Below are 20,197 nucleotides of genomic sequence, written 5' to 3'. Positions count from 1 at the left end.
ATTACTGTGACAATTGGGACTAGAGCTTCCACCCTGATGCCAACACACAGGTAGCATCAGAGGAAGAGTTGTTAGGTTGCGTAATGTAGTTGCTGTGAGTACCTCAAAACATTTGTGCACTAATCATTCTATTAGTGTAAAGATACTTCACTCTATCCAGGCAAACACTGATGCTAGCCCCCTCCCTCTGTGCTATAGGTGGCACCAGCAGAAGGCTTCTCAGACCTGGCCGTGCAGGTGATGACATCACCCTCCAAGAACTACATCCTGTTCATGATCGCACTGAGTGTGTGCGTCCTGTTCCTGGTGGGGCTGCTGTGCGGTCGAATCACCAAGCGAGTGACGAGAGAACTGAAGGACCGATAGAAGACAGAGCGCCCCGATGCTTCCAAAAGAACTGAGTCCTTAAACCTTTCCCTACCTTCCTCCTCCTCTTCCTCCCCCTCCTCTCTCAGATGCCCGATCTGTAACCAGCCAGCCTGCACAGTGCCAACACCAGTGCCCAGCTCTGGACCCCGTTACCCCCTCAATGAATCCTAAAATCTCCCTTTGGACATCTCCAAACTCTGCGATAGCACCGGCTGTCTGATTCAAGTGTTTTTCCTCAATCATGGTTTTTTTTTTTGTTTTTTTTTTAAACAAATCTGCTTTTGCTGAGGATCTTGTTTGAGGTTCTAACTAAGCGCTGTTCTTGATGTGACTGAGGGCTGTTGCTTCTGGGGCTAGAATTGCTCTCCCCCCCCCCCGGTTCAGTCCTGACGCTTTTATTTTTGTGATATTTAATGGCAACTGGAGCATGCAGCGCAACAGGAAACCGTTTCTTTGGAAGTGACTGCAGCAGCCTGAGTCGTTCAACTTTGTGGTTGAATTCTGACAAGTTCCTGTTGCTTTGAAACATTTTCTCATTAGTGACAAAGTCCCATCCTCTCTTCCTTCATCTGGACCAGTTCAGATCCATCTCGCTTGTTACTGACTGGAAATGAAGGTCCAGCTGCTCTCAATATTGTCATTGACTGGATTGTCCTGCGCACATGGTTTTAAAACTTAATTTAAATGCTAACTTCATTGCACTTTTGTTTGTTTGTTTTTTAACATTATGCCTTATTTATTGTCTGATGATGTTTTAGTTTCTTTTGAGTTTGATTGATCTTTTATGTTTTTTTCCTGGAAATCCAGCTAAATACAGATTTTGTAGTCTACAGTGAGACATGCAGAGAAGTACAGCTGTGTATGATGGAGCTTTAAAAGTACTAATTGTAAAAGGTTTAAAACCTTCCAAAGTTAACTAAAATGTCGAGAAGAATGTGAAGAAAGAACTGCTATGACTTAGAGATGTCAACTAGAGCTGAACTAGGACTGGACTGTACCTTTCATGCAATACTCATTTGCACCATAAGATGGTACTTTTGTTAAACCATAGTAGCGAGGCAAAAAGCAAAACCTCTTGAGGAAATGAGCGGGTAACTAAGGCCTTTGTCATAGGCTTCAACACCAGTCAAAGACTTTCTGGTGAATGGTTTCTATAGGTTACTGGCAGTCACAATGAGGTCCTGGCCCAAAAGCTTACTTTGTGTTGCGGTCACTAGCAGAATGCTGCGATTGCCCAGAGTGTTTGCCAACATGTCTGCAAACTCTTGATAGCTAACCACAAAGTGGTAGTGAAACTTGGAAAAGTGTAACACAAACAGGAAACTGAACCCATTTATCTTTAAAGTAAAAGTTGTACGCAACCATTGAAACCAACACTTTTCAAGACGCAACATTTACGTCTTGAAGGTGATTGATTTCTGTCTGTGGTCTGCGTGACACTCTTTTACATTTTACAGCCACTTAGTTTAGGGAGTTTTTCCTTCCCACTGTCGCCAAGTGCTTGCTCATAAGGAGTTGCCTGATTGTTGGGGTTTTACTCTATATTGTAAGGTAAAGACCCTACAATAATGTAAAGATCCTTGAGGTGACCGTTTTTGTGATTTGGCACTATATAAATAAAATTTAATCTTTAAAAAAAAAAATTGCGACTAGTTGGGGAGTGTTTGCAGACTTTTGTACAAACTGTACAGCACTGTATGCCTCTTTACAACCAATTTCATCTAGTGACAGCAACATACAGGAACAATTCCCCCACTAAAATCTAAACTTCAACAACAGAACACGTCCATCCACATTTCAGCAGACCTGCTGGTAAAGCACTGCCCTGTTGTGGTCAAAGAAATCTTTTTAAAAAATTTGTGATGCGGTTGAATGGCATTGGTGATGTACAAGAGAACACCATTAGTTACTCACTTCCATTAAAACCACTAAAGATGGATGTTGCCCTTCATTTTGTAAAATCCTGTTTTGACTGGAGTATTTTAAACATCCTCATCGTCTTGGCAATTTGAAACCAGACATCATGAGACATCCCCTGTGGACTATTAGCAAAGTATTAGAGCTAATATTAACTAATAATATCAGTCAATATTAACTATTTACCGATGTATTGGTATTGGCACTTATAATGCTCGATAAATTAAATGTAAAGTACCAACAGGAGAGAAACCCTTCAACCATTTAACTAGTGAGTCTTTTGAGTGTTGATATTCTGTAGTTTGTCCACCAGAGGGCACTCTGCAACTTTGGTGTTGACAGCATGTGTTTGGAGCGCCACAAACACAACAACCTACTGGCCTGAGAAGAGTTGGGAGCGTAAACAAGTAAATAAATAAACTACGTGCAGCAAATTTTAGGGAAATTTGTTTATGCTTTGTTTATCAGAAAGAAAAATATCAGCAGGTATATCGGAATATCAGACTTTTAAATGGACAATATCAGAATTGGTATTGGTCTAAAAAAAAAACCCAAAACAACTATATCTACAAAGAATGTTTCCACATGGGCTTCCCTTTGAGACCATCTTTTATCTACAGTCCATCAAACCACAGTGGTTTCCGGTGCTGGGTCATGTCTTAAACTTAAAACATGAACCAGCACTGTCTAAAACTGATACATTTAAAAGTAGTAGTGATTTAAAAGTGTATTGGTCATGGCTGCAGTGGGTGTGTCCTTTGCATCATAGAACCTCAGAACTGGGTCATTCCTACCAGGTAAAGGAGACGTCCAGTAACTTTTCCACCCAAACGACAACTGATGAGCAGCGTGAGAGTTTTATGTAGTTCTCCTAATGTAGATTTTGCATTAAAGAGCTCAATCAAAGCTAAATAATGTTGACATTACATCAAAATCCCGTGACTATGAATCATTGAGTCTTTTTTTTTTTGAGCCATGCAAATCATTGCTTTGCAGTTAAATAACATGAAAAGATCCAAACATTTAGCCTTTTCTTCTTAAAAACAGTAACAAATGTTAACTTTTTCACTTTATCTGATGTAAGTCACATCTACATAGCCTCATTTATTAATTTCTGAAAATATTTTGACATTAACCAAATTTGTTTTTAAACAAATCCTTTGCAGCTTTTTGTGGTGAATTATTTCCCATGAGTGATATAAAAGCAGTCACAAAGATGAATATTTCTGATTTCTGCTCATGAACAAAAAGTGAACACACTCTGAGAAATGGGAAAAATATCTTTTGGTAGGAGATCGCTGCTTTGAGCGTTTCTCAACAACCTTTTTGTTTCTGTGTCTGTCTGAAGTCAGATGTTGAATAAGAGATTTGACAGAAAACTAAAAACCGCTATCAAAACCAGTTTTGTACGGAAGTCTCCATGTGGACAAATTTCATCGCTGTGCAGTTTTGTTCTTCTTGGAATATGCCATGTAGTATGAAAATGTAACATCTATCATTGTGAGATTTGATTTTGCTGTACAGATAAAATTTGTTGATTTAATAAAAATGTGTGCAGATTTTCATATCCTTGCCTCAGACAGAGTCCCTTTTTAAGACCAAATAAGTTACAGCTCTTATATGTTTTGTGTTTAACACAAATCAAATCAAATCAAATCACTTTTATTGTCACATCACATGTGCAGGCACACTGGCACAGCACATGCGAGTGAAATTCTTGTGTGCGAGCCCCACAAGCAACAGAGATGTGCAAACACAACAACACAAACGAGCAAAATACAAGAATGGCCAACCTGAAACTAATAAATATATGTACAATATATAATAGTGTATGCATTTCTGGATGTGTATACTAAATATTTTCCTACGGTGTGTGTGTGTGTGTGTGTGTGTGTGTGTGTGTGTGTGTGATACACATTTTTACAAATTAAATAGTAAAAAAAAAAAAATAAAAATAATAATAATAATAATAAAATATATAAAATATACAGAGTTGAATATGTGCAAAACAAGTGGCATTTATATACAGTGTGGAGTGCATAATGTTGAAGTTCCAGTAGTGAAGCTGAGGTGTCTATGACGTGTTCAGCAGTCTGATGGCCTGGATGGAAGAAGCTGTCTCTCAGTCTGCTGGTACGGGACCGGATGCTGCAGAACCTCCTTCCTGATGGAAGTAGTCTGAACAGTTTATGGCTGGGGTGACTGGAGTCCTTGATGATCCTCCCCGCTTTCCTCAGGCAGCGCTTCCTGTAGATGTCTTGGAGGGAGGGAAGCTCACCTCCAATTATCCGTTCAGAGCACCGCACTACTCGCTGGAGAGCTTTGCAGTTGTAGGCGGTGCTGTTGCCATACCAGGTGGTGATGCATCCAGTGAGGATGCTCTCAATGGCACAGTGATAGAAGGTCCTGAGGATGCGGGGGCTCATGCCGAATCTTTTCAGTCTCCTGAGAAAGAAGAGGCGCTGCTGCGCCTTCTTCACTGTTTTGTTTGTGTGTACTGACCACGTAAGATCCTCAGCCAGATGTACACCAAGGAACCGGAAGCTGCTCACTCTCTCCACAGCAGCGCCGTTGATGGTGATGGGGGTGTGTACTTCTCTGCACCTCCGGAAGTCCACTATCAACTCCTTTGTCTTTGCGACGTTGAGGGTGAGATGGTTGTCTTGACACCAGTGGGTCAGGGCGCTGACCTCCTCCCTGTAAGCCGTCTCATCACCGTTGGTGATAAGACCCACCACTGTAGTGTCGTCCGCAAACTTCACAATGATGTTGGAGCTGTTAGTGGCTGTGCAGTCGTAGGTGTAGAGTGAGTACAGGAGAGGGCTCAGTACACACCCCTGTGGAGCACCAGTGTTCAGTGTGATGGGGGATGAGGTGATGCTGCCCAGTCTGACCACCTGGCGTCTGTCAGACAGGAAGCACACAGTCACAGCTGAAGAAGCCTGCACGTTCCAAAAGGCTCAGAAACATGCTTTATGTCTTTATCTACACCACACTGCATTTCCACAGTGGGTCTTTTGTCCTGTCTCTCTTCCCCTACCCTCAGTTGTTTATGACAGATGACAGCCCCTCCTTGAACCTGGTTATGTCGGAGGTTTCTTCCTGATAAAAGGGAGTTTTTCCTTCCCACTTTCGCCAAAGTGCTTTCTCATAATGGGTGGTATGATTGTTGGGTTGTTTGTTTTTTTATTGTAGGGTTGTTAACCTTACAATATAAAGCATCTTGAAGTGACTGTTGTGATTTGGTGGTGTATAAATAGATTTGAATTGAATGTGAGTGAATGAAGACCAAAGATAAACATGTCCTCTGTGGCCTAACCCACTGGTGGTTTATCACTCATTATGCCTACAGCAAGAGCCGTACATGAAATGTCGGTCACTGCTGCCCAAGAATAAAAATTTATTACATGTAGTTTAAAGTAAAAATCTGTTTATTTGTAACTTTTCAGTACTAGGCATTACTCAGACGAATGTTTACTGACACAGAAGCGTCCTCGTGCCTCTGCAGAAGCTGACTGCTGTGACGCAGCAGAGAGAGGGTCATCCTTGCTCATCCTCCAACAGTTGACATCCAGTGTCAACTGTTGGAGCTGATCCTTCTGCTTCTAAAGAGCAGAGAGAGAGAGGGAGAGGGCAACAAGCCATTTCACAGAGACCTTTGAAGATGTGCCAGTTTACCACTCACAAGCCACTTCACTAGCACTGCATCAAGTGCTTTGCAGTCCGACTGGCAAGAAGTGAAAGCAAATAAAAATAGGTCCCTGCTGTATTCGTGAGGATAGTACATTTGAGTACCAAGTTGGAACCCCTTTTGCCTTCAGCCTTAATTGTGGCATTGATTGAACAAGGCTCTGGAAACATCTTTAGAGATGTTGGTCCAAGTGCCCACTCTCTTCTGCTTCCAGCTCGGCTAAAAACCTATCCCAACTGTAATGGGGATACAGCCTGTCAAGTTTGCCAATCTGTTTCAGGAAGGAAGTCAATCATTCGCACAGACAACCAAAGTAAAATCACTAACCTACACATAAGTGTAGTACTTAAAGGGAGCCCAGGACCTATTTGCCGTAAAGCGATGGCGCTAACCACCCCACCTCAGTGTTAACCCACTCCCACAGCCATGTCACATGTGGTTGACTGATTACATATTTGTGTTAAACAGCTGAACAGGTGTAGCTAAGTAAGTGAGCACCGAGTGACAGCCAGCTCAACAACAGTCATGAGTCATTGCAGGATGCTGTACAGCAGGGGTTAGGAACTCCAGGCCTCGAGGGCCGGTGTCCTACGGGTTTTAGATATCACTGTGGGTCAACACACCTGAATCAAATGATTAGTTCATTACCAGGTCTCTGGAGAACTGCAAGACATGTTGAAGAGATAATTTAGTCATTTAAATTAGCTGTGTTGGATCAAGGACACATCTAAAACCTGCAGGACACCGGGCCTTGAAGCTGGAGTTCCCCCACCCCTACTCTACAGCATCCTACTTATGTTTCATCTTCACGTGAGCCACAGAAAAAAGACATCATTACAGTACTCCTAAATGTACTTTGAATTTAATTTGAACACTTCTTTTATCGTGGCATATTTGACAGGTTAGAAATGAAAATGGGTTACACAGGATTTTTTTTTTTTTAATTTTCAACATTTATGTCCAGGTTTTGGATCTTGGATGTGTTTATGTGCACTTATCTGGCACTGTCCTGCTGCAGCTTCACTGAATGAGAGGAGGGCATCGCAGTCTGACTGCCAAGAAGCGAGGCCTGTCGTAAGGGCGACACTCCAGCTTGTGTGGCAAGGACTGTTTCTGCTCATGCATTTGTTTCTGGAAGATTATATTGTAGCAAAGATTAGCTTTAGCCTTTATTAATATAACCTTTAACAAGGCTGTTGCTAACTATTGTCTGTGCCTTTGTGGAATTCTTTTTCCTGTAGATTTTGAATGCCTGTAATTTTAAGGTTGCTTTGATGTTTAGAGACTGGTGAATAAAGTGTATTTCATAAAGCGTAGAATTAGATTTTTTTTTTTTACCTAATTACTGGTGATTATTCCTGATAACTCTGCTCTGGAAGGTTTGTCTGGGGCTCCAGGTGACTGCATTAAACAATGAAAACATCATCCATGGAGGGAACCACATAATGCTCCAGTGGCTGTAAAGGGTAAAGCAGAAGTTTCAGATCAAAAGAGTATTTTTTTAAAGTCATACACGCAGACCGATTTGCAGGATTTTACATGCAAAGCTTAGTGTTGTCATGACAACAGGGACAGCAGTTTGTGTTCTAGTTTCATTGTATAAGATGTATGAAGACACAAGCTGATGCTTCCCTGTGCTGAATTGTATTTGCATGTTTCCAGCCAAAGCAACAAGAGGTTCAGCAGTATGTGCTGCTGAAGAACCAACTTGTGAAAATGGGAAATCTCCCCAAAACTGGCGTTTCATCCCAGTTTTCTTTTCCTACATTGTTCCCTTCCACTCAGTTTCCCATTAACATGATTTGACACAGCACTCCAAACAGCCAGCCTTCTCAGCAATGACCTTCTGTGGCTTACCCTCCTTGTGCCGGTGATAAGATACTCAAAATGGAAATGCAATACTCTGAGATACTGGAGTTCTGATATTTGGGAGCTTTAAGCTATAATATGAGCATTTACCCTTTTGATGAGCACAAAAGATGTTCTGTGAAACATTCAGCTGTAGAAAGCTTTTTATTGTTGCTTCTCCCTGTAAGTACTGTATATGTATATGTTACAATTATGGAAAGAAAAAGAAAGAATCCACAGACCATTGTAGTAGATCTAATATCTTCTATTTTAGCATCTATGTGGGTTAGCTGTAGCAGGGATAAGATTAACAGGGAAAGAAAAGACTTCCTTGTATGTAAGACACAAATTTAAACATGAAAAACCCCCAAACCTGACATAATAAAAAAAAAAAAAAAAAAAAATTAACTTATTACTTTTTTGTTTTTATGTGTCTGAGATGATTTTGCATTGTGATCCCAGCATAGCAAATCAGACTAGCAACAAAAAAACATGTATAGATTAAAAAGACCCAGAGGTAACAGTCGACATTACTGCTTTGATCTGTCTAATGATTAATTGGGGGGGAGCAACTGTTTAGCTGCAAACTCGCGTGACTTAATATGAAAAAAACAAACAAAAAACAAAAAAACCCCCAGCTGTCACATTAAAAAAAAAGTGTCTAAAAAGTAACCAAAGCCCACAAATATCAAGCTAAATGAAAGCCAATCAAGTGCTGCCTGCATAATTAAATTTACTGTAATGCACCCGAAGTTTTAAAGGTTTTTTCCGTGTTTAGAAGGAGGCCATGAGCCCATTATACAGCAGACAGCTGTAATCTCTCACTCAGAAAGCCGGGCAGCGTCACGCATTTGCAGGCTGTAATTCCGCGATCAGAGTAGCGCGGTGCTGCACATATCCAGGGTGCAATTCAGTCAGACAGTAGGGTGGCGCTGTACATTTCAGACCTTATCGACTAAGGCACAGTCAGTGTTTAACTGGGTTTTATCATTTGAAACAGCAGCAGTCACCACAGCTGAGCAGAGAAAGCTGTGGAGTTCCTGGTAATGGCCCCTGGATGCTGGATCCAAGAAAACTCAAAACCTACACTGAAATCTTGTGAGTGAGCCAGCTGTAATGGCTGCTGCTCACCTCATCTCCACCCATTCTTATTCTTTTTGGACTAAACGTGTGTTGTCCAATAAAACATCCTCTTAGAAAACAAAGATATGACAGAACAAACGTGCATGTTTACAGTTTGTTTGGCAAGCCTCTGGATGCTTCCCTGCCTGAAGCTAAAGCTTCTACCAATCGACTGTGCCGCTGACGTCTTGTTGATTGAACAATCCATCACGAATAAGGAAACTTTTGCACTGGTTGAATTTACAAAAACATGCTTACATTTTTTTTTTTTTTACAGTCAGCAACAAAAAAAACAAAACAACCCAGGCTGTTTTCAAAAAAGGTGGGTCTACTGTTCAGCACTAACACCTTTTAATTAGTCCTGGTATCTTGATTGCAGCGTTGCTATTGGGTGGCCATAGAGGGGGGGCCATCAGGATGCAATGACATGCACGTAGTTGGCAGGGTAGAGGCCAATCTGGCCATTGCTCAGCTGTCCTTTACACCAACCCTGCTCGTCCTCTTCTCCCAGCTTCAGTAGCTCCTCCCCTGGAAGGATGAGTTTGGCTTTAGTCACGTTCATTTAAATGAATAATTGGATACTGACTGGATACGCCTGCAAAATACAAGCAAAACGCAAGACTTTGGCCTCCTGTTTAAAACAAGTTAAAAACAGGAAGGTAAAATCTCCCGTTTCCACAGCTGTGAAGACCCTTATGGCTCTCCACAGCTGTGATTCTGATCTACAGTACAGGATTTACAGAAGTGCAGTAATGCAGGATCTTTCCCCAGCACATCAATTTTCTGTAATTGTGCCTTCTAATGGAATTTAAAGGTTTTGTGTATTTTTTCACTTTATTGTATGTTGTAATGTGTTCAGTAAAAAGCTCTTGGAAGTTCGCTTGTGCGATACAAACAGGCTGGCTCTGACTCCCCCAAAAGTTGGGGACGAATCTTTCATGGAAATAAAAACCTCCCTACACAGCTGAGCTGAGCTGGGTTAAGCTCAGTGGTCCCATCAAGTCCCGTTAGCTTGGTGAGAGTTACTATACACCACAGCAGCTTTAAACCTCTGTTATGTTTAACAACACGTTAAGCTTCATCTCAATTTTTCTCATTTCTGCACCTGCAGCAGAATGTGGGGGGGTTTTGCCACTGGAAAAGACCAAAATAAAAAAAAGAAGAAGAAAAAAAAAGAAAGAAAAGAAACTTTTTGTGTTTGTCCTCCAAATATTTGCAGATGTGCTTTACAGATTTGTAAATTTCTTATGTTTCTTATTCAATGTCAACTTGCAGTACACGATTTTCTTTTAAGTTTAGGAATTTTCCAGTGAATTCATGTTCAGATTTTGGAGATATATTATATACCTACATATTAATTTTGGGGGTCTTTCTGTCCGTCCCCTTCTTTCTTTTGATTATGTCCATTATTTATCCTCTATACTAAACGGAGTACCATTTGTCTGGTATACAGCAGCTTCTTCCCTCTTGACTGCGAGGAGTGTAAAGAGGAGGAGGGACGCAGCAAGATTTGTTACACCCCCGCTGTGAGGCTTTCTCCCAAACATTTTCTGTGGAGTTGCTTTAAATATAAAAATAATTAATGTTCAGCCCCTGAGGATACACGGTACACACAGGTAGCCTCAGTCAAATTGACCTAGAGAGCAGTTGCAACCCCTCCGACAACTTCTGGTCACTAAGGAAAAATGTATTTGCCAACGAGTAGGCAGGTTGGCAGAAAACATTTCCCTTCAAAGTAAAGGTTGGACTTTACTGCTGAAACTACATGTTTGAAAAGGCAGAACTTTTTACTTTGAAGGTGAATGTTCTCCATTCCCAGTTAGCAGCACACTCTTCAGTTTCATAGCTGCTGGGAAGAGTGGTTGGCATCTCCCATACAAATGACTAATGACAGTAGCAACCTGCTACCGGCCAAAGAAATGACAAGGAGATTTTTGCTGTAGCACTGTATGCCTTTTTACAGCTAGTTTCATCTAGCAACAACAAGCACCTTTTACTTGCCAACTGGTCTGGTGATATTTTTCGACCACTTCCTGCGTCACTGCGTGACTGACCCTGAAGTATTCCTTTCAAATCAATTAACTTAAAACAAATCAAACAAACAGAAGCACACATCCATTAACTATCAACTCAATATTTTGATATTCATTATTTTATTTCCTCTTCATTTACATTAGTCGTTTCTTTTTTGGGCATTTGGCTTTACTCAGCTTACCAGACCTTACAATTACAACCAGATTAGTCACTGAAAAGCTACAGTAATGCACTGTTAATATTTAGATGCATGTAGGCAAAAAGCTGAGCGTTTTATTTTCACGTGAAAGCTGGAAAAGGTAATTGTTCTACAAAATAAAAGCATTCCTGTGGGGTTCATTAAGTCTAATTTAAAAAAAACAACAAACAAACAAAAGCCTGAATGTTTTCATTTCCAGTATCCAGAGATATGTGAGTGCTTTCAGCAAGCTTTGTACATACAACTTTTGTAATGACGATCCAACTGAAGCCACAGAAACATGGAAGAGAGTAGCACAAATCTACCCTCTTATGCTCAGAGAAGTATGCATGTATACTTCTTTCTGTGGAAACTTAGATGGAGTCGTTCATGCATTAGTTTTATCAGTTCAAAAAAAAGTAAGATGTAATGTGTGTGTGTTTATGCACCACTCTGTATTACACTCTTACTGCATTTGAGGATCAGTGTCAAACATCTTGTCTGGAACAACATGTTTGACACGAGTATGTACGTAGTTCTTAAGATGAGGCATCAAGGCAGAAAAACTAAACTTTTAATTAAATAAAAAATGTAAATACCAGCACTCTTCTCTGTGATGCCTTCCAACTAAAAAGCATTAGTAGGGGTTAATACCTGCTTTAAAGCTGAGCTCATCGGCTTCCTGGCCCGTGTAATCATAGAGTGCTTTGACTCGCACTCCCTCTACCTGCTCTTCTTCCTCCTCCCCGACGCCATTTACCGCCACCTTCTTTGGACTTTCATCATCTGACCAGTCTGATGAATAATCTTTCACCCTGTGAGAGAAGAGGGATAGAGGCGTTAAAAGTCAAGTGTGAACTTTTCCATTTGCCAAAAATAACACGAACATTTCCACAGACATAAGTTGGTAATAGGCAAATTTTCCCATTTTGAGTTTCCCCATTTTCCTGGCTTACATCACATGACTGAATTGAGGTGTTTCAGCTGCACGGCATCTCCTGGGAAACACCGCTTTTATCATCACGGATATAAAGGGAAGAGTAGCGCGTGGAAATGTCAGGCTCACAGAAGTCTGAGCTTGGAAAGCACCACATACAGATGTAAAATGTATGTATGTTATAGAAACACACACGCCCGCACACACATGTAGACTTGTAGAATACCCAACTATCTAGTCCAGTGATGTCTCAGCTTACCAAATGGACATTACACCAGTGTTATTATTAGAAAGTGGGAAGGATGGCTAAAAATAAATAAAAAAATTGTGACTCTTACTTCCCTCTTTGTTGCTCTGTACTACATCCCTTCAAATGACAGCAGCAATAACAGCTACACTGGAAAGAACAGAGCTCAAAGCAAAGTGGTTAGGAGCCTTCCCTGTTAATTAAAAAAAAAAAAAATCTCTTTATGCTTGTCTTAAGACACCAAAAAATACATATATGTGGTACTGTAGTCCAACTAGATTTGTAGCACTGATATTGATTTTTCTTTTCTCTCTTTCTCGCTTTTTCTTTTTCAAAAAACAAACAAACAAACAAACAAACCCATTATGGAGTACATAAAGATGAGCAGGTTTGCAATTCTTTTAAGGAAACATGGCTGTCCTGTGACATTCACACCGTCATGTTTCCACCTTTGAGACATCACACCAACTTAAATGAATTTCCAAGGCCAAGCATTCACTCCTAACTGTATTGCTTTACATGTTGACCTGTCCCCAAACGGTGGGTGAGGTCGGGGTTGCATGTCCCCACTATGTGACTGTATTAAAAAAACCACATTTATGTCCTCGCAACATGAGCAATACACGTGTATGCACGCGCGCACACACACACACAGTTCTAGCTACTAATTAAGAGTGCCATCTATGTACAGGATGCTAACTCCTCAGGGTGACTACAAGGTAACAAGGAAAGTAAACCACATGCTGTCTTCTACCTCCGTCTCTGAGACACACACACACACACACACACACACACACACACACACACACACACACACACACACACACACACACACACACCTGTGAGAGATATAATTGTAGTCTTGTGTTTAGTCTGCAATCAACAGCCCACAACATTCCATTTTAAAACTTCACAAAACCCACAAGCACAGCTCTCTCTTTAAAATTTTCTTAAAAAAAAAAAAAAAAAATCAAGAAAGTGTGTTTGTTATGTATTGATGCTGTGTATTCATGTGCATGTGCACAGCAAACACAAGCTCTTTATGTTCAGGTGGAAAATCTCTAAAAAATTACTGTATTGTTATTTTGTTCCAGTTGCAAGCACGTGTAGCGAGGTAAACGGCAAATGAAATTTAAGACACTTAATTTGCACTTCGCTGCACATGTGGTCAGATCACAGAAGTGATTACAATCCCTCTCATGTGGGGACTCCTGCAGACAGGGCAGATGTGGAAATGTATCTGCTAGAGCAGGGCGATATGACCAAAAATATTTATCAAATTTGCGATAACGATATAACTGACGATATAATTGACACTAGACAAAATACTTTACAACTCCACAACTTTATTAGTGCAAAAAACCCCATCAATGTATTTTCACTTAAACAAGCAGCTGTTTTTTATGTGCATTAAAGTTATATAAAAATGTAACAGTGCAAATGCAAATTCCTTGCTGACAGTTTAACCAAAAGGCATTTCCAGTGGAAACTGGCCGACATATCCTCAGCATAACCATGTATAATATCCACAAAACTTAAAAAGAGGTTATACACACACAATACGGTAATATTATGTTGAAGCACAGTACGTATCACTCTGCGAGGCTCCTGCCTACGATAGCCGTAATGCTCCGACAATCCATCAAGCAGTGCGGCTTCGTACTAAAACATTTGACAGATTTTCGAGCGCCGTGTACATAAAATCATTTCGAGGTCAGTAAACACAACCAGAATTCATACATAAGGCACACGGGATTATAAGGGGCACTGTCGATTTTCAGAAAAATCAAAGGATTGATTTTAAGTGTGCCGTATTTTCCAAACAACACGGTAATAACGACGGCCCGCTAGCATGCGCTACCAAAAATAGTGCTTTGTTGTGTATCTGACAGACGCAAGCCAAACCAGTTCCACACCACTGAACTTGCAGCATTTTTACAAACCAGTTCTGGTTCATCCGTTTCATTCAACGATCCACTTTCGCTTTTCTCGTTCTGCGTCGCTGCCATGTGCGTATGTAAACAAAGGCAGTGCGCATGCGCGTTTTACCCATATTCTATCGCGATATGTCATTTTCCTATCGTTGCCCAAAATTACACCGGTATTACCGTGAACGGTATGATACAGCCCAGCCCTAGTATCTGCAGCTATTTAGTAGAAAAATGAAAAGCAAGAACTACTTAACTAGTCCCTGGTTTTGCCAGAGGTTTCATACTGTTACAAAGGAAGTTTTTCCTTCCTACTGTTGCCAAGTGCTTGCTCATCAGGGTCAGCTGATTGTTGGGTTTTTTTCTATGTTATTGAAGGGTCTTTACAATATAAAGCACTTTGAAGCAACTGTGGTTGAGATTTGGAGATATTGGGGGAAAAAAATTGAAAGCACAACATATAAAGCACATCCCAAAAATCATATTTTAGAAATATTACCACTGCTATTATCGTATTTGGCCATCAGAACCTGCACATTTGATTTTTAACCAAGTCTCCTGTATCATGGATAGTTTTCATAAAGCCAAATTGTTTCCTGTCATCTCTGAGGTTTATTTGTTGCAAAGTTTGAAAAAAAGAAAAAAACGGAGTATTGATTCCGTCAGAGGTCATACCAATAATAATTTATTGGTTAGTCAGCAACTGCTAAGTGCATGCTGTACTTGGCCTTTTTTTCACATGGAATATTTCACTCCCATTTCATGGATTCACCTCACCACCAGGTTCAGCTTTATGGTCTGTGAGTAGACATTTCGACTATAGGAGGTTAAAAGATTACGTATACTGCTTTGTGAGTCAAGCGCAATTATCTCCACAGATAGCTTCTCAACAGAGCACAGATGTTGGAGTTTATGATAACATAAACTCCAACATCATGTCCACAGTGTCCTCCTACCTGCTGGTGTCCAGGGTAATGGGACTCGGTGGGACATCATCTCCAGCAGAGGAGACGATGTTGGTGAGGGTCACCACGTTCTCCTCAGAGTTTCCACTGTGCATCCTCTTGCTGATGGAGCGACTTGCCTCTGGAGACCACTCCTGCACACAGACACACAGTCATTTACTTAAGCTTACACTGACTCAGGTCTTTGTCTCTTTATCAGTTTATGTCGACATAAGTGACACAAGTTTAATGAACACTCTGTTGATGCATCCACGGGAGTCAACAAAAGCCAGAGCTAGGCCTTTAAAGTATGCTGCTGTTGCATTCAGTTAAAGAAAGGATGATGATTTAAATGAAAGAAAATGTGCTACACTGCAGTGTTATGGATGCACGGATATGCAAATGGTTTGGTTTTGCAAAGTCAAACCAAAGACATAGACGAGATCAGCAGTGCTGTGTGTTACAACACTTGTTAAGACTTCATCCAAAATGCGTTTCTCTTCAGATTCTGTAAGAAGCGCGTCAAATAACAGCTAAAGATCCGTGGAAGGATACAACAACAGCACCGGTGCTTTGTGTCACTGATAACGTTACCAAAGATGCAGCAAATTTTTGACATTACATGGTACTACTTGTCATTGTTGCACGTTGTTGACCGTTTCAATTCAAAAACTGCTAAAGAACATAAGGCGTTATCTTCAGATCTCTTCTTTTGTCAAACCCACAGTGCTAAACTCAAAGGGAATCAGAGAGCTGCTGAAACTGACAAATATTCATATTAAAGATGCCGTATCAGAGACTCTCAGATTTTTAATGGACCTAAGAGATTTAAAAAAATGATTGTCTTTGAAGTCCAGAAGTGCCTCATTAGTGTTGATGTCATGTTCTTAACACTTATCACCCAAGTTTTAAAATACAGACAATTATATATTGTAGTTTTACAATCGAATATAAATGAGCAAGAACAATGAAAACAACATAGAGACACAAACCTATATGAAAATAAAATCGCAACACAAAACACCTGAGAGTTTTAAATGTGAAACCAAATCTGAACAAAGCGCACTCTTTTAAAAAAACAAAACAAAAAAAAAAACAATTCATAAGTTTCAACATGAAGCCCTGTCAATCTTTAGATCACACCCAGACCTAACGCACCATCATGTAATAGCAGGGTGCTGCTTGCAGGCGTAGGCAGCTGGGGATAGACTTGTTAGTATTAGCTCTCTTCAGAGGAACCTTGATCAGCAGGAGGTGTGTGTTCAGTGAGATACCACAGATATAATTAGACTTCTTGACAAGTGCTGTGTATAAGTTTCCCGTCAAGTGAGGCCATCGTACAGCTCCTCCTCGCCTGATCTTTACGCAGTGGGGGAATCGTGCTTGGAGTTATGAATGAATATAGTTAACTGAAAGTCCTCGCAAGTTCAGACATGTGTGTGTGTGTTGGGACAAAGGCTCTCTGTTTGCATGTCAGCGGCACTGTGGGAATGCCAGGAGATTCCTCAGAGGACAGAAAAGACACTTATCCCTGCCAGGATCTTCCACTTGCTTACTTTTTGCAAAGAATAACTGAGGAAGGTAAAAAAAAAAAAAAGTGTTTACTTTGTCATCACTGCAATAATGTTAACTTAATAATCTTAAAATGCAGAATCCAAAGATCAGACTCATTGATAACGCTGAAAATGTGCATGTGTGCAAAACCCAGGAACTGAGAAAAACAAATCTATATAAGGAAAGTGGAGAGATCCCTCCACCAGGACAGACAGACGTCCAGCAGATGTCAAGCAGCACAGCCGATGTACTTTACAATTACCAGCTCTGGCAGCTCTCAGACTAAACCATCTTCAGCTGTGTGCTACCACTCGAACGTCTCTACTAAAGCAGTAACGATGCTTCAGTTTTTATTAACCAAAACAAAAAACATACTTCAGAGAAAAGCTCAAGTATGTTTGATCAAACAAATGGATTTGAGATCATCCAAAAATCTGTCAGACTTTAAGTAACTGTGTTGTTCGCATGTTACATGTAGAGTCTTTTCTATAATTTGAAATTCAAAGCTCCAGGTCTGGAACAGTAAACATAGCGGGGCAGTGTGCGGCTGCCAGAAATAAAGGTGGAGGATGAGAGGCAAGAATCCAGATAATGTAAGAAGAGGCTCTGCCGAACCACGCACAGAGAGAAAATAGGACAGTACAACATTTACAATGTGTGACTCAGGAGCAGACAGCAAAGACGGTGGGGAAGTACGCAATATGTAACATTCTGGAGACATGTAAGAAGTCACTGTTTCTCTCTTTTGTGTTTTAAACAGTGAGATAAAAAGACTTCTTGAAACCAAACTTGGCGAGCACTTCATCATACAGACTACCGACTTCAAGTGCAGTTGCCCTACACTCCTAAATTTGCAATGCATATTGCAGTACCTAAAAATAATTACACTTCTAACAATACTGCTAAAACTGGTAACAGCTGTCAGTTTTCAAAGAAAGAAAAAACAATTTACACCGATCAGACAAAACATTACAAGCAAAGACAGGTGAAGTGAATCACAGTGGTTATCTCTTTACCATGGCACCTGTTGGTGGGTGGGATACTTTAGGGAACAAGTGAATATTTTTTCCTCAAAGTTGAGTGTTAGAAGAAAAATGGACAAGGATTTGAGTGAGTTTGAGAAGGACTAAATTGTGATGGCTGGGTCAGCGTCTCCAAAACTGCAGCTCTTATGGTGTGTTCTCAGTCTTCAGGGGTTAGTATCCATCAAAAGTGGTCCAAGAAAGAAACAGTGGTGGATGGATGTATGACCGGAAGGTTGGCCCATGTGGTCTAATCCAAGACACAAAAGTTAATGTTCGTTCTGAGAAACACCTGGCACCAGGATTCAGTATGTGAAGAAGGCAAGCTGGCAGAGGCAGTGTGATGCTTTGGACAATGTTCTGCTGGGAAACCTTGGGTCCTGCCATCCATAAGGATGTTACTTTCACATGTACCACCTACCTAAGCATTGCTGCAGAGCATCTACAGCCTTTTATGGAAACAATATTCCCTGATGGCTTCTTTCAGCAGGATACTGCACTCTGCCACAAAGCAAAAATGGTTCAGGAATGGTTTGAGAAGCACAACAATGAGTTTAAGGTGTTTACTTGGCCTCCAAATTCCCCAGATCTCAGTCCCATTGGTGATCTGTGGGATGTGCTGGACAAAACTATACGATCCATGGAGGCTAACCTCAAAACTTACAGGACAACAGGATCTGTTACTAACATCTTGGTGCAGATACCACTGCTCGCATTCAGGGCTACTTTGGCAGAAAAAAAAAAGGACCCACACAATTTTATGTCTTATTGGTGTATACTCTATTTTTAAAAGAAAGGAATAATGAGTAACTGTTTCATTTCCACTAAAATACTCCAAACGATGGTTCTCCTTTGTATGATAAGAATCATATTCTATAATTAGGGTATTGTAGAATACGCTAATCTACCTTTCTTACAATGTAACTATTATGGACGTATGCAGAATATTACAGTATCCCAAGGGAAAAAACAACATGCCTGGGAAAACACAGTGTACGTAGTAGTTTCTTTAATTCACGCCAAAATCCCAGGACCATGGAGAAAGTTTTGGACATGTAACCCTGGCTGTCCAAATTAAACAAAAACTCAGAAAGTTTCCTTTAGGTTATTCTTGTTTTTTGAAAAAGAATTTACATGAAACAGTAGTTTCATTAAAACAAACAAACAAACAAACAAACAAACAAACAAACAAAAAAAACCAATTTTGTCACATATGCTAAGCAGACTACAGAATCCTGAGACTCTAATCTGAATTCCTGCACAACAATCATTTGCACTGTTGTTTGTGTTTTTCCATATGTAAATATTTGTATTTATTGGTCCTGTCTGCAAGTTCCATTCCACTAGCAACTAATCTGTGTTTGTGTGTGTGTGTGTGTGTGTGTGTGTGTGTGTGTGTGTGTGTGTGTGTGTGTGTGTGTGTGTTCGACATTCCTAACCCCACTCAGAGCTTTCAGTCACAAAATGAGGCTTTCACTGGAACCCTGCTTAATATTCAGTCCGTCCCCTAAAACACACAGAGTCATGTTTCCATCTCCTCGGGAATTCAATGCAAATCACTACAATGTCCTTTAACAACCCCTAAAAGAATCATTTCCTCAACTTTAAATGGAGTCCTCAAACTCAAAGTTAATGATTTACAATATTTACATAATGAGTATTTAACCAAACTGAGGTCAAGTCCTGTTGAATGTGACCGTTTCAACAGATTTACGTTCCCACAGCACGGATAACACACACACAGATGTAGATGACTGCACAGAAAAAAACAAAGCAAAACAAAATAATTCATGCGCGACAGGGTGAACAGAGTTTGTGTTTTCACACCTCAAACTGGGGCCAGTTCATGCTCATGCCCGGTCCGTGGGTGTTCCTCCACCATCTGAGGTCTTCAGTTTCGTTGGCTGCACGAATGGTCTGGCCCAGGTCCTGGTACAAGGCTTTGAAGCTAATGGACAGAAAGGGAGTGAATAATCACATTGATTGACACTCTGTCATCAATCTGCAGACCATCTTTCATCTGACTTTGCACCCTGTAACGCATGCTTAGGGACGCTTGTCATTAACCCTGCTTCATGCTGCACAGGTACAGGGCAACGAAATGCAGTTTGCATCCAAGCACTTCTGGATGGATGCAAACTGCATTTCGTTGCCCTGTACCTGTGCATGTGCAATGACAATAAAGTTGAATTCTATTCATCAGGAAAAGACAGGTTTCCAAGTTGGGGATCTTCTAAAGTCATAAAAGATTACTTATTGAAGCAGGAAGCAGTTGTCAAAGAAAACAACAGACTGTACTTGCTGGTTGAACATGGAGAGAATTAAAATCGACATAGTGCATTTTGAATTTACAGTAGCAGGTTCCTGATAGGTCCTGTTTACTCACAGGGCTGGGCATCGAGAACC

General features: G+C 40.6%; 2 protein-coding genes across 5 annotated transcripts in view; one reads left to right on the top strand and one right to left on the bottom strand.

Annotated features, from left to right (window-relative positions):
- Positions 1 to 3,851, top strand: part of LOC102313227 (Golgi apparatus protein 1) — a 28,917-nt gene extending 25,066 nt beyond the window's left edge. Inside the window, exon 26 of the mRNA XM_005944426.3 lies at positions 199 to 3,851. Coding sequence (XP_005944488.1) covers positions 199 to 366 — 168 coding nt within the window. The 3' untranslated portion in view covers positions 367 to 3,851. The remainder of the gene's footprint in view (positions 1 to 198) is intronic.
- Positions 3,852 to 7,971: 4,120 nt separating this feature from the next.
- The window catches only part of pacsin3 (protein kinase C and casein kinase substrate in neurons 3), a 32,940-nt gene continuing 20,714 nt past the window's right edge, over positions 7,972 to 20,197 (bottom strand). For all 4 annotated transcript variants that reach the window (XM_042212920.1, XM_005944424.3, XM_042212922.1 and 1 more), the window contains 4 exons: positions 19,619 to 19,739; positions 15,228 to 15,370; positions 11,814 to 11,974; positions 7,972 to 9,475 (listed from right to left, as the gene is read on the bottom strand). In XM_042212920.1, the coding sequence (XP_042068854.1) occupies positions 9,360 to 9,475; positions 11,814 to 11,974; positions 15,228 to 15,370; positions 19,619 to 19,739 (541 nt within the window). In that variant the 3' untranslated portion in view covers positions 7,972 to 9,359. The remainder of the gene's footprint in view (positions 9,476 to 11,813; positions 11,975 to 15,227; positions 15,371 to 19,618; positions 19,740 to 20,197) is intronic.

The sequence above is a fragment of the Haplochromis burtoni genome, unplaced genomic scaffold (genome assembly GCF_018398535.1).
Source record: "Haplochromis burtoni strain Fernald_Lab_line unplaced genomic scaffold, NCSU_Asbu1 Contig_401, whole genome shotgun sequence".
Classification (NCBI taxonomy): domain Eukaryota; kingdom Metazoa; phylum Chordata; class Actinopteri; order Cichliformes; family Cichlidae; genus Haplochromis; species Haplochromis burtoni.
Note: the sequence above shows the minus strand (reverse complement) of the source record. Positions and strands in the feature narration are given on the sequence as shown.